This window comes from Saccostrea echinata, unplaced genomic scaffold, assembly GCF_033153115.1.
Source record: "Saccostrea echinata isolate AGI-Se365-2 ecotype Australia unplaced genomic scaffold, CSIRO_AGI_Sech_v1 ptg000054l, whole genome shotgun sequence".
NCBI lineage: Eukaryota > Metazoa > Mollusca > Bivalvia > Ostreida > Ostreidae > Saccostrea > Saccostrea echinata.
The window spans coordinates 21,646,178-21,659,315 of NW_026889803.1; the positions used below are offsets into that span (position 1 = coordinate 21,646,178).

The 13,138-nt window shown below is 32.1% G+C and overlaps 1 protein-coding gene across 1 annotated transcript in view; it reads left to right on the plus strand.

The window, feature by feature from the left end:
• The first annotated feature begins 1,712 nt into the window (after nt 1-1,712).
• The window catches only part of LOC133171934 (huntingtin-interacting protein 1-like), a 126,990-nt gene continuing 115,564 nt past the window's right edge, over nt 1,713-13,138 (plus strand). Inside the window, exons 1-3 of the mRNA XM_061306727.1 lie at nt 1,713-1,854; nt 4,958-5,021; nt 10,800-10,942. Of these exons, the coding sequence (XP_061162711.1) occupies nt 1,765-1,854; nt 4,958-5,021; nt 10,800-10,942 (297 nt within the window). The 5' untranslated portion in view covers nt 1,713-1,764. The remainder of the gene's footprint in view (nt 1,855-4,957; nt 5,022-10,799; nt 10,943-13,138) is intronic.

Genomic DNA, 13,138 nt, shown 5'->3' on the forward strand with positions numbered 1-13,138 from the left:
ATCCCGATATTTATGGTAGATTTTTCGAGATTGACAACAAGTTCTTTAATGTACACAAGATATAAGAAGGATGACAAAACTCCACTTTGTCGTATTCCTTGTAGAACTGGAAACCAATTAGATTGTTTTTGATTAACAACGATTGCACTAGATGTGTCTGTATGACAATCATTCATAATTGACCAAAGTTTACCAAAAATACCTAATTCATACAATTTAACAAGGAGACCATGTCTCCATACCGTGTCGAAAGCTTTCGAACTGTCCAAAAAGCTAATGTAGACATTGCTGCCTTGTTCAATGTTATGAAAAATGGTCTCATGTGTGTTGAACGAAGGGGATAAACAACCCAGTTGTTTTTGTATCCTTGTTTCCAGAATTCCGGTATTTTTCCAAGGTGTATAATAGAGTTTAAGAGTTTAAACGATACATAAAATGACGTATTCGCCTCCGAAAATTAGATATTCGTAGGTAATAAGATCTGGTCCGGGAGCTTTACGACGTTTAAGATTGTTTAAGACTACTATGTCAGCTGTAGAAATTGGGCCACCCGGAAGGTCATCGCGTGATTGGAGACACTGTTTTTTTGATGTTGGGGTATCTTGATTCCATATGAGAGTAAAAGCTGTCATCAGATGACGAGTCTTTGGATGGAGTATATATGTTTTCAAAGTAAGTGGCAAATGCATGTACGACACCTGATGGATCTCGATAAGACACTCCGTTTAAATTAATTTCTGTCTTTTAACTAGCTTCCAAAACAAGCGTATATCGCATTCTGCCGCTTCATTTAGATCTTGATAGACATAATATGGCAATAAAATGACTATTTTCCTGTGTTTAGTCGGTAAACATACCCCCCCCCTCCCCCAGGTGAAACAACAAAACCTTTCTGTATGAATTTGTGAAATAACAATTTATAATACCTGTAAAGAGGAATTGTTGTTTCACGGAGGGGGGGGGGGTGAAAATAAATTTCCGTTTTCCGTTGTTTTCTATAGTGAAAGCAGTGAGCATTAGGCAGTAAGCAGTTGGCTGTCGTATGTAGAATTCCATACTTTTCCTTTTATGTATCATGTCTTTTTTATATAATTTATAGAATTTAAAAGAAAACGGGGGGGGGGGGGGAATTGTTCAAGTTCAGCTGAATGGCTTGGTCGATTCCATATGTTTCTTTCTTTTAACAGTTGTTTAAGTTTAACTTGTTACATCATTTAATTATTGGCGTATAACAAAAATCATTATCAACAACAAAATGTATTTAATATAGTGTAATACTGGTGTAATATAATAATTAATCTGCACAAATATCCAAGATAAGCGCAATTTAGGATATTGGTGAAATGAAAAACTTGAATGGAACAGAAAGCGGAGCAAGCCTCACCTTCTATCACGTTTTCTTTCCCTCGCCCAAATATCGCTTTTCTTATCATGATCATATATTTTACAAATCGGACAGAAACCAGTGCCCCATATCGAATATATAATTCAGTCAAATCTAATTAAAAATTATCAAAAAATTAAAGAAACACTCTGAAAAAGAATACTGTAAAATGTTTGAAATAATACCGCCGAGATATATTGCATTTTATTTATTTAACCTACTCTTAAATTGCATCGGGTTCAAGATTTTGCAAAAATATTTTGCAGGGTCATTGGGTCGATTTCCTGATATTAATACACAGGGAGTTGTATACGTTACTGTTTATTTACATTTTTTTATGTTCTGTCGATATGTTTTCTTAGTCAAGGATAAACTAAAAAATGTCCACAAGACAACATCTTCCCAGAGGTATTGGGAACCGTAGTAAAGCTGCAACCGATGTTGAAAGAGAAAATTTTGAGAAAAGTCAGGTAACGTTACATGACTTACATCTACACGGTCACTGATCAATAAACAAAGTTTGGAAACGTAAAATGCGTTATAGTTAGAAGACTTTTTGACATTTTTTGCTCATTTAATTGTGATGTCATAAACTTGATAGTTAAACAAGCAAAATTTTTCATTGCATGACATTTTTACGGTATACATACATCACTATAAAACTACTACCCTGTTTATCTACTGTGTTCGCTAAGGTAAATGTAAGTTTTAAGTAGTGTTTATAACCAATAATGATAAAAATTGTACATTTATGAAAGTATTTTCTATACCATACTTAATCAGGTGTCGGGTCATTTCTCTGTATATAACCATTTCGAAGTACTTCACTAAATAAGCAACTTTTATTTAGAGTCATAGGGTTGTCCCTAAGACGCAAGGGCCGAGGAATTTCTACACCCAAAATGGCATAATCCCCCGGTTACTCTCTAATCCTGTCTTGTTAGGAGAGGAACCCCAAACCCCCTTCCATTATTTTTAATGTCCCCTGCTATTTCAATTCTTAGGGACAACCCTGGAGTCTGACAGCAATGCATTTACATAATACAACAAATGACATAACTTCTGTAAAACTAACTAGCACAGAAATGAGAAAAAGATATCAATAAGAAGTACAGATAAACTTTGGTATCTTGAAAACATTTTAAATACCCAGGATATATTAAAGTCCTCCATGACAGTCATACTTCAAATTTAAATGAATATTTACATTTGAAAATGTTTGTATAACACTCTTTGAGCGTATTTATTACAGTGGTTCCCGTTTTATCGAATAGTCAAGTTGTCAGCCTAGTTTTATCCGAATAGCCGAAAATTAGAATAGCCGATTGCTCCATACCGAGTCCAAAGATAGATGTATAGAGCTACATGTATTGATAATACATCGTAGCAAATTTCAAACTTGCACTTTCGTTTTCTTTTGACATGTTTACTTAATGACTTTACTAAAAATAATTTATTTCACTTACTTATGAATTTAATATGAAATTCTTTTTCAAATAAATTGACGTATAGAATATATTCTTTGATAGTTATTGCCATCTTTCTTCAGCACATGTTTACATTCCTTCTTCGATGGTCGCCATTTTGGAAACGGAAGTAGACTAAATGCTTGACTAATAACCGTAAACTATTTTTCCCTGGATAGATTGTAAATTAAAAATAAACAAAAATATTAAATATATGTAATTGTTTCGTTTTTATTTGTTTCTTTAATACGGTTACGTATTTTATACTGTGTGTGAGTTTACCAGTCTCGTTCTTGTCTGCTGAAGAGAGATTTTGAGAGCCATGTGGAGAAAGATGGTATGAATTTTGAGACGTATTTTTATAGAACGGGCCATTTGTGATTTTTACCATAAATTTTGCACTGAAAAGTGAATAAATATTAAGCCAATTGACCAAGTTAAACGATTGAATTGGTTTATTTCATTATCCAAGCAAATTGTCATATACAAGCTAATCAGTTCAATAATTAAAATTTCACGCCGAAAAAATTGCAAATAATTGTCATAATTAACAAGTGCATCATTGAACCCAAGCTGATCACCACAACTGTAATCAAAACATATCTATTTACTATGCCCACTATTGACACAGGTAAGGTGCCTGTGTGCGTCCAGGCGTAACTAATCCCCTCATTGTCGTACTCAAGCCAGTCAAGGTAATTGGTGTCAAACTGTGTAAACAAAGGCTTCACATACGAAGTTGGAGGTGTGAACAAGGTGCTGATTATCAAAAAAACACTACGATAGTCCAAATTTTTGTATCGGATAAAACGAAATTCCAATAGTTTCTCATCAGAATATCAGGTGAAATTATTAATAAATATATAAGAAATGGTTTTGTGCTCTGATATTATATTGAAATAGCCGAAATATTCGTTAAACCGCTATCCGATAAAATGGAAGCCACTGTACTGTATAGATAGTAGAAATAAAATACATAGTTACCTGTCTTGAAATATAAGCCATATTTGGGCGAGGGTAAAAAAAAAAAACGTGATAGAGGTTGAGGCTTGCAACAATTACATTTGACATCCAAAACGAGCTATTTTCAACAGATTTACATATGTAGGCACATCTCTGCAGTTGAAACTAGGACGCCATTATTTAAACATTACATTATATAATATATGATGTACTCACAAAGCTTTTAAGACATCGGAATGCATGCACAAGGCTTTATTAGGGCATTGACCAAATATACTTTTATTCAGTCAATGCAAGGGGTAGGATAAAGGTTCATCAGCTAGATGATGACAAATTCATTAAGTCATATATGGTTGATGTAATTCACAGTGATGGCATAAGTGATCAGTGTTTTAGTGGATTCAATATATAGTTTTTAGGTTTGAAAAAACAAACCATTTCTTTGATGTTAAATTATAATCCATTCACAATTATAAATACGTGTATCAGTAACAAGATAATTTTTTTTTATGTTGGGATGTAAATATAGGTTGGTGATCAGTGACATGCAAATAGGCATGATAAAGTCCATCAGGCATTATCATTATGGGAATCTGGATTTATCAATTGACAAACACATATTTATATATATATTGTTTAAAAACAATGCCCATACTTTATTTTTTTCTTAAAAAAAACCCCTCAGATGTATCAGATATGGAAATCTTGAATTATCCAGTTATTTTGAAGTATATTGCAAGCCCTAAGCACTATTTTTATCTCACTCATGTAAATTCTGCTATGTTAAATACATGTATAACTATTTGCCAGGTGATCAGGTGACAAAAGGGTGCCCCTTTCAAAATTGTGAAATTCATGGCCCCTGGGTCAGGCTTCTGGTTGTAAGAAGGCTAGACTTTATTAATCATTCAGAGAACATTCATAATTATTTTTCCTCTTTTTATCCTTTCAAATGCTTTAGTTTATATAATGTATTTTATAAACACTGTTCATTATCAGTGGTTATAATATAGCTATTTCAAACAAAGAATAAATCATTGAAAACTTTCCAGTATTATTTATCTGTCTTCAAGCTAAGCTCTAAAGAATTTTTGCTGCGTGTATTTTATAAATGTTAAAATGTCTTTTTCTATCTTTTTTTCAGACTGTTGCCATTAACAAGGCCATAAACAATCAAGAATCTCCAGTCAAAGAAAAACATGTGCGCAGTATCCTTAAAATGCATGACACTATTAACATCATACATCATAGTGATAGGATAGAAGTTCTTGATAAGCTTTTTAATTTTTATTTATGTTTCAACAATGTTATTTCTATTTTTGCCTTCAATATTCCCAAAATGTTTCACTTGGGACATCTTTAAATAAAAATGTCTGTTTGCCCTCTCCAGATTGACTTCACTAAAAATGGCCTGACTTTGAACTGGAAATGAGCCAAACACTCAAAGAGCTATGCATGGACATTTGTCCAGTGTGTGGTGTGTGTCACCTTTTTGGAATGTGGGCATATCAAGAACCCCTTGGCAATTTTTTTAATTTGTCAGAGTATCTTTTGCCGAAGGGCTTTCATTAATTCTAAAAATAGGGATGTGACCTTAAGGAAGGTCAGTCAATTAGGGAAAAAACATAAGTAGTAGTGGGTGCTACAAAATCTTAAAAGAGGAATTACTAAGCAGATTATCATTTAAGTTACACATAAAGGTGATGATGTTATGTAGACTAAAATTAAAATTAAGGCATCGATCACCCTGGGGCAAAGGGTAATATATCAAGGTTATTTCAGTTATCCTAAAATGATGATATGCATTTTCAAATTGTTTTAGATGCATATTTATGACAGAGTGAAGCTTAGGATTGTCAAATTTTGTCTGATAAATGCTAGCATTTAGTTGTAAAAGAAATAAAAAGCAAATCAACAGTTGTTTAAGTCATTCACATCTTATATCATGCATCTTTTTACACAATTAAACCATGTTAAGATATAGAAAATCATAATGACCTTCAACTTGATTATGTAAAACTTGATTTAATTTTAAAGTACGTTATATCTTTCAATCTGCATGACCTGGATGACGATGTATTTAAGTCTAATAAATATTCAAAAGATAAAAACTATTAAGATCTGATGACTTTATTAGAAATACTTCTCTTCTTTTTTCAATCAGTTGGTCGTTTGCACCTCATCTGTCTGATAAATGTCGAACATTTGCCAATTGAAAAGAATACATGTACGGGTACATTTATTGAAAATAAAATTGCCTAGGTTCTTATTGAATTAATGGACGGATGATTTTAATATTTATCCTCATCCAAATTAAAATAAATTAACACGTAAAATTTTTTTCTCCAGTTTACTTGTCAATTCGACGATTCTTAGAGCAGTTTTTATAATTCTTTATTATTACGATAGTTCATGAAAGTTTGACAGCGTATTCTCTCCAAGATCGATATAAACGGATTCCGAAATTTATTGTAAGTGTTCAGTAAAAAGAATGATTTTCTTTAATTATGTGATTTAAAAACAAATGGTAATTCAATTTAATGACTCGAGTTTTAAGGTTGTCAGCTTATCGCATTTCATTTTGTTATTTTTTCATGCAAATGATACATATTTTTTTTTTTATATTGATATAAAAAGTCTGGAAGATGGGCTAATGCAATTCAAATGGAAACAGTTTGTTGTTATTATTGTTGTTGTATGTCCTCGTTTTTTTATGAGCCAAAGCGTTCAAAATCATGCTTTCTCATCCAGAAATGAAAATTTAGAGAAAATACAAATCAAGAACAGAAAAATTCCCAAAGTTACATTATGCCATAGCGAAAAAAAAAAGTATTTATATTGCGTGAAAAAAAATGTGAATGTATTCTTGTCATGTAAAGACCTTTACAGCTTGTTGTAAGATAATAGATTTTAAACATTAAAACTTACTTAAGTCAGTGTTTTCATAAAACAGCCCTCACCTCATTAAATTTATTGTACTTCATTTATTTTTTTTAATTTGCCTTTTGAGATTTTTTTTTGAGGGGGGGAGGGGTGTCTTAAAAGGTTTCGATTCATTAGAATATTTTAATGAATTTAAAACCGATTTTTCTAATTCATTATCAAATTTGGAATAAATGTACACATTTTATAATTCATATATAAAGACCCTAAGAATAAAAACACTAAGAATACAATAATTCTGCTTATTTCATCAGTTATTTTTTGTGAACAAAATAAATATATAAAACGTTAAAAAATAACTTTCAAACCATTAAGTTTTTTTAAACAACTGTCTGTCAAAACATTGACTTTATAATACCAGGTAAATAAATATTCATTCATTTATATGAAGTCATTAATATGTATGTACATGTATTTTGATATTATGATAATTTCACATTTAATTTTCGTTCTTTCCTTAAATACTTTTTTTTCATTATCAATTTTCATTATTCGTTTTTCTTTTTTCTTAATCTGTAATTTATACACATAGGAATACCTCCATCTTTTTCCTGATAAGGACAGTAAAATTAGATGCCTTCTGAATGCACACAATATATGGAAAACCTGATAAACGCAAAACATGATAAACGCAAAACCTGATGAATGCAACATTTGATACGATAAACGGAAAACCTGATAGGATACATGCACGATAGGATACATGCATGATAGGACACGATAGGAATGTCAACAATAACGATGTGGGTACTGTACCAGGCAGTATTTCAGAGGATTTCTAATTTTTAATTATTATATAATATATTATATCTGAGAATACAAACAAAACTTGTGGTGAAAATTTAGATGTTTTTTTTTTATAATTAAGATAACATTCTAGATGAAAAAAAGGATTTTTGAAGTGGATAACCTTTTTAGCTCACCTGAGCAGAGGGCTCAAGTGAGCTTTTCTGATCAAATTTTGTCCGGCATCCCTCTGTCTGTCTGTCTGTCTATCTATATACTTTTCACATTTTCATCTATCTATAAACTTTTCACATTTTCGACTTCTTCTCAAGAACCACTCAGCCAATTTCAACCAAACTAGCCACAAAGCACTTGGGAGAAGGGTTCACTTTGTTCATAGGAAGTGCCATGCCCTCTCTCAAGGGGAGTTAATCAAGTGTGAAAATTTGGTGGCATCTTTTAAAAATCTTCTTCTCAAGAACCACTTGGGCAGAAAAGATAAAACTTGAATGAATACTTCATTAAATACTGTAGATTCCAATGTTTGATTATGTTTTACATAGGAGTATATAGGAAATGTCTCTAAAAATCATTAGTTACATTGATATGAAAACATACTAAGGTAGTGTAAATTTAAATCCCCCCCTTCCCCATAAATATATCAATATCGATTTCTGCTTTTTTTTCCTAGCCAGTGTTCACAGGTGAGTGATGTGGCACATGGCCGCTTGTTAAATTTTTTTTTGTTTCCTTAAAAACTAAGGGAGATAACTCTTCCAAGACAGTCAAGTTATAAAATCTTTAGATACTGATAATTATTATAAATTGGAGTTGTGTCTAAATATATTGAGTAATAAGCAGTACATATTTGTTATGCACTCAAATTCATCCAGTCTTTGGTTGCTATTATATAGCAATCAACAGAATCTATGGCTATTATATATCCACAGAATACCTTATAAAGGCCTATGCAATCTGACTTTCAAACATATTTTCAATCAGTTTGTACTAAAAATCTCTATTTGAAAGCAGTTTTGCAAATGTATTTTTATGTATTTATTTTAGAACTAAAATGATCAGAGACAAAACAATTCATTTGTTACAGTAATTGATTAATAGATGGGAATGCATTCAATGCATTCAAGAAGAGCAGCAAGTCTGGTAATTTTTTGGTTTAAGTATTAGCAATCTGTTTAAAACTTGTTGTATAAAGTAAAGCATGTTGATAGTCAACAAAAAATGTAGTATATGAGTTATGACCCTGAGTCAAATTTGTGCTAATATTGGATATGAGTCATAAAAGGTTATGTGACAAACATGATAAATGACCAGCAATTTTATGACTAAGTATAATGTTTGTGATCAATTGTCATTTTGTTTTGAAAAGGAAGATATAACCTATTTTTATAATTCGACTGACATAAGATTTAAATTTTGATAAGCAATTTCAAATGATGTTCTGACATATATGCAAGATATATTTAATATGGTTTCATGAATGTTTTGACTTGGAAGGTCAAAACTGAATTAAACTTGCTTGCTACGATTGAGTGACCATTAAGTGACTAAAGTAACAAACAAATCTTAATTGTGATACATCCAAATTTCTCATTTTATTTAAGTACAGGGTGTTTCAGAAAACATGCAACCATTTGCTTTCCTCACTTTATTGATATGCAAACAAATATTTTAAAAGTTTTATTTAAAATTATAGTAAATAGGCTTAAGATTTTATCGATAACAGAAACTTGGGAAATAATTATTATTTGAATTAATTATGCCGTCATATTTTACATCATTGAGAAACATGTCATTTCATTCTGAATATGGAATTTACTAAAGAGCAATCTTCAGAAGTTTTTATCAAAACATGTCGCTAGTTCTTGTGCTTAGGACAATATAGATAGGTATCCAGAATTTAATAAAAAGTTGAAGTTGTACAAATTTGTTAAAAAATTTGGATATAATGGAAGGTAAATGATAAAAGAAGAGGAAATATTGGAAGAACAAAGACAATCAAAACACAGGAAAACTTTGAGAATGTTAGAGACATTGGTTTAGGGACTTGCATGAAATCCATAAAGTAAAATAACTGATCTTGTTAACAAATGCGACTCAAACATTAGAAGTCAAGTGTATATCGGATGCTGAAATATGATTTGATCTTACACATTGGACTGGTTGAAATAAATATTTGGAGGACTATTCTTCTCTTCCAAATCCCAAAAACATTTGACCTCGACATTCACCTGACTTAACCCCCCTTAAGTTTTATCTCTGGGGACGTTTAAAGGTCACAGTTTATAAAACACACACCATCACAACACATGAACTCAAAATTGTGAAAAAAAAAGACTCAAGGTTCATAACAAATAAATTTTGTGCACTAGTTATGGTTATCAGAAATGTCCTGCATCGATTACATTTATTCATTCAGCAAAAATTACACCATTTAGAACATATTTTGCAACTAGGTGAAATTTGAAAGTTTTTTTTTTTATTCTTTTGTAACTCATTATCTATTTGCCTGATTAATTTTATTTTTACAGTTAATAAATCTTGAAATTGTACCTTTTAATTTAACATGTTGGTGGATGGTATTGGATGAAACACGAGTAAATTGTAACCAATCAAAATGGTTGCATATTTTCTGAAACACCCTGTACTTGCATTTGTATCTGATAGGTGCATGAGAAAAGCACTTTAAAGTAATGTCAGAGAGTATTGTATTAATGTAATGATGAACATGCACTAAAAAGAATTTGTGTCAAAGTATGTGTTGCAATGACAGATTTTTTTTCCTGATATAATGATGCTTTAAATAAGGAAGAATTTTTTAACATCAAGCAAATGAACAGTCATGTTAAATATTTTTATTTATAAAAATAGGGACTATTTATGGTATATCAATGGGAGAAATCACTTGTGCACTTTGAAATATGAAAGAAAAAACATCCGAGTAACCGAGTACCAATTTTAGTATTCGATGCTAGACCGTTCAGTCGGGTATCTCGTTGACATCCCTAGTATATTTACATGTATGTACATGTTTAAAATTTGTTGAAATAATGAAATTTAATTTGATGATTACAATAAGTGTTAACATTTACTTGTACGTATTCATTTTTGTCAGAAAAATTTACTTGTACATTTTTTCAGAAAAGAATTATGACTCAGATGAGCATTGTAGTGCTTGGACCTCATGTTCAATATTATTCTGAGTGGTGAATAGAAATGTTTAAAACCCTTGAAGTTCTCTCTTTTTCATTATTCCTTTATTAGCAATTAATATGTTTGAATTCTTAACAATTTATTAGTTGCCATTCTTGGAACATTCACAGAAAATGGAGCCAGTATGTTCTGGCACATTGCAACTAGACTTCCAGTCCAAGGCAATCCCATAGTGTGCTGGAAATTCTGTCATGTGCTTCACAAGCTACTCAGAGAGGGGCACTCTAATGTGAGTTTAAGTGAACAACAAATATTCTCAAAAGAAATAAGTTGGTATTTGTGTGCTCTGGAATATGCAAACTCAATGCAATGATTTTTTCACAGTTATTACATAGACTATCTTGTAAAAGATCACATTTATAAGAGGATTTTTTTTTTTGGAAAAGAGATGTTTTTAGGGGTGAATGTTAGTTTTACTCAGTTTTCAACAAGCGAGCATGCTGCAATCACTAAATTGCAAATTACATTAGTCTAACTGAAAGATGAGATTGTGTATATACAGTCAAACCTCATTATCTCAAACTCGATGTGACCGAGAAAAAACTTCTAGATATCCCAGCGTTCGAGATACTGAGGGTAAAACACAATAAGAAAATGGTGGCTGGGACTTCCAAATCACTTCGACGTATCAGTGGTTTTCGAGATATCCGTGTTTGAGATACCGAGGTTCAGCTGTACAAACATTTCCACAAATCCATTTTCAAGCTTTTTCATGTTTAATGATTTCACAGTTTATATTTAGCATTACATATGCTTAACTGTAATTTTTATGCCCTGAGATCAAACAATGGGAGGCATATTGGTTCTTATCTTGTTTGACCATCTGTCATTCTGTTTTTCTGTCATTATAAACCTTAATATCCTATCTTTTTGAATTTTTTCAACCACATGCACAGAAGTAAGAAATCTTATATTTGATAGAGTTTTAGTAATATAAATATATTTAAATTTTTTATTATTATTATTTTTTTAATAGTTTTTAGCTCACCTGAGACGAAGGCTCAAGTGAGCTTTTCTGATCACATTTTGTCCGTCGTCCGTCCATCTGTCTGTCTGTCTGTCTGTCCGTCTGTCTGTCCGTCTGTCTGTCTGTCCGTCCGTCTGTAAACTTTTCACATTTTTGACTTCTTCTCAAGAACCACTAGGCCAATTTTGACCAAACTTGGTACAAAGCATCCTTGGGTGAAGGGAAATTTAAATTGTTAAAATGAAGGGCCAAGTCCCCTCACAAGGGGAGATAATCAAGAGAAGACAAAAATAGGGTGGGGTCATTAAAAAATCTTCTTCTCAAGAACCACAGGGCCAGTAAAGCTGAAACTTATATGGAAGCATCCTGGGGTAGTGTAGATTCTAAATTGTTCAAATCATGACCCCCGGGGGTAGGGCGGGGCCACAATGTGGAATCAATGTTTTACATAGAAATATATAGGAAAAATCTTTAAAAATCTTCTTCTCAAGAACCACTGGGCCAGAAAAGCTGAAACTTATGTGGAAGCATCCTGCGGTAGTGTAGATTTTAAATTGTTCAAATCATGACCCCCGGGGGTAGGGCGGGGCCACAAGAGGGAGTCCAAGTTGTACATTGAAATTAATAAGAAAAATCTTTTAAAATTCTTCTTCTCAAGAACCACTGGGCCAGAAAAGCTGAAACTTATATGGAAGCATCCTGGGGTAGTGTAGATTCTAAATAGTTCAAATCATGACCCCCGGGGGTAGGGCGGGGCCATAATAGGGAATCCAAGTTTTACATTGAAATATATAAGAAAAATCTTAAAAAATCTTCTTCTCAAGAACCACTGGGCCAGAAAAGCTGAAACTTACATGGAAGCATCCTGGGGTAGTGTAGATTCTAAATTGTTCAAATCATGACCCCTGGGGGTAGGGCGGGGCCACAATAGGGAATCCAAGTTTTACATTGAAATATATAAGAAAAATCTTAAAAAATCTTCTTCTCAAGAACCACTGGGCCAGAAAAGCTGAAACTTATATATGGAAGCATCCTGGGGTAGTGTAGAATCTAAATTGTTCAAATCATGACCCCCGGGGGTAGGGTGGGGCCACAATAGGTATATTAAAAGGGGGAAATCTGGTAAAGAACAGCATGGCCAAAGTTACTCAGGTGAGCGATGTGGCCCATGGGCCTCTTGTTTTACTGTGTAACAGTAGTTGTACAGGAAATGACCTAGCAGGACGATAAACTCAAACTTAGAGAGATTGGCAAAATATTGATATGTATGCTAATAAAGTACAACCTGCAAATTATTATAAATTATTATGATACCAAAAAAAAACAAATAGGGTTTTCCAAAACAAATGTTTGCACAATCATTTTTCATTAGGATCAAAACATGAAATTAAAAACTCATCTAAAACATCAATAATCAACTGTTTAGAAATCCTAAAGTAGTTGCTTTTAAGCCTTAGT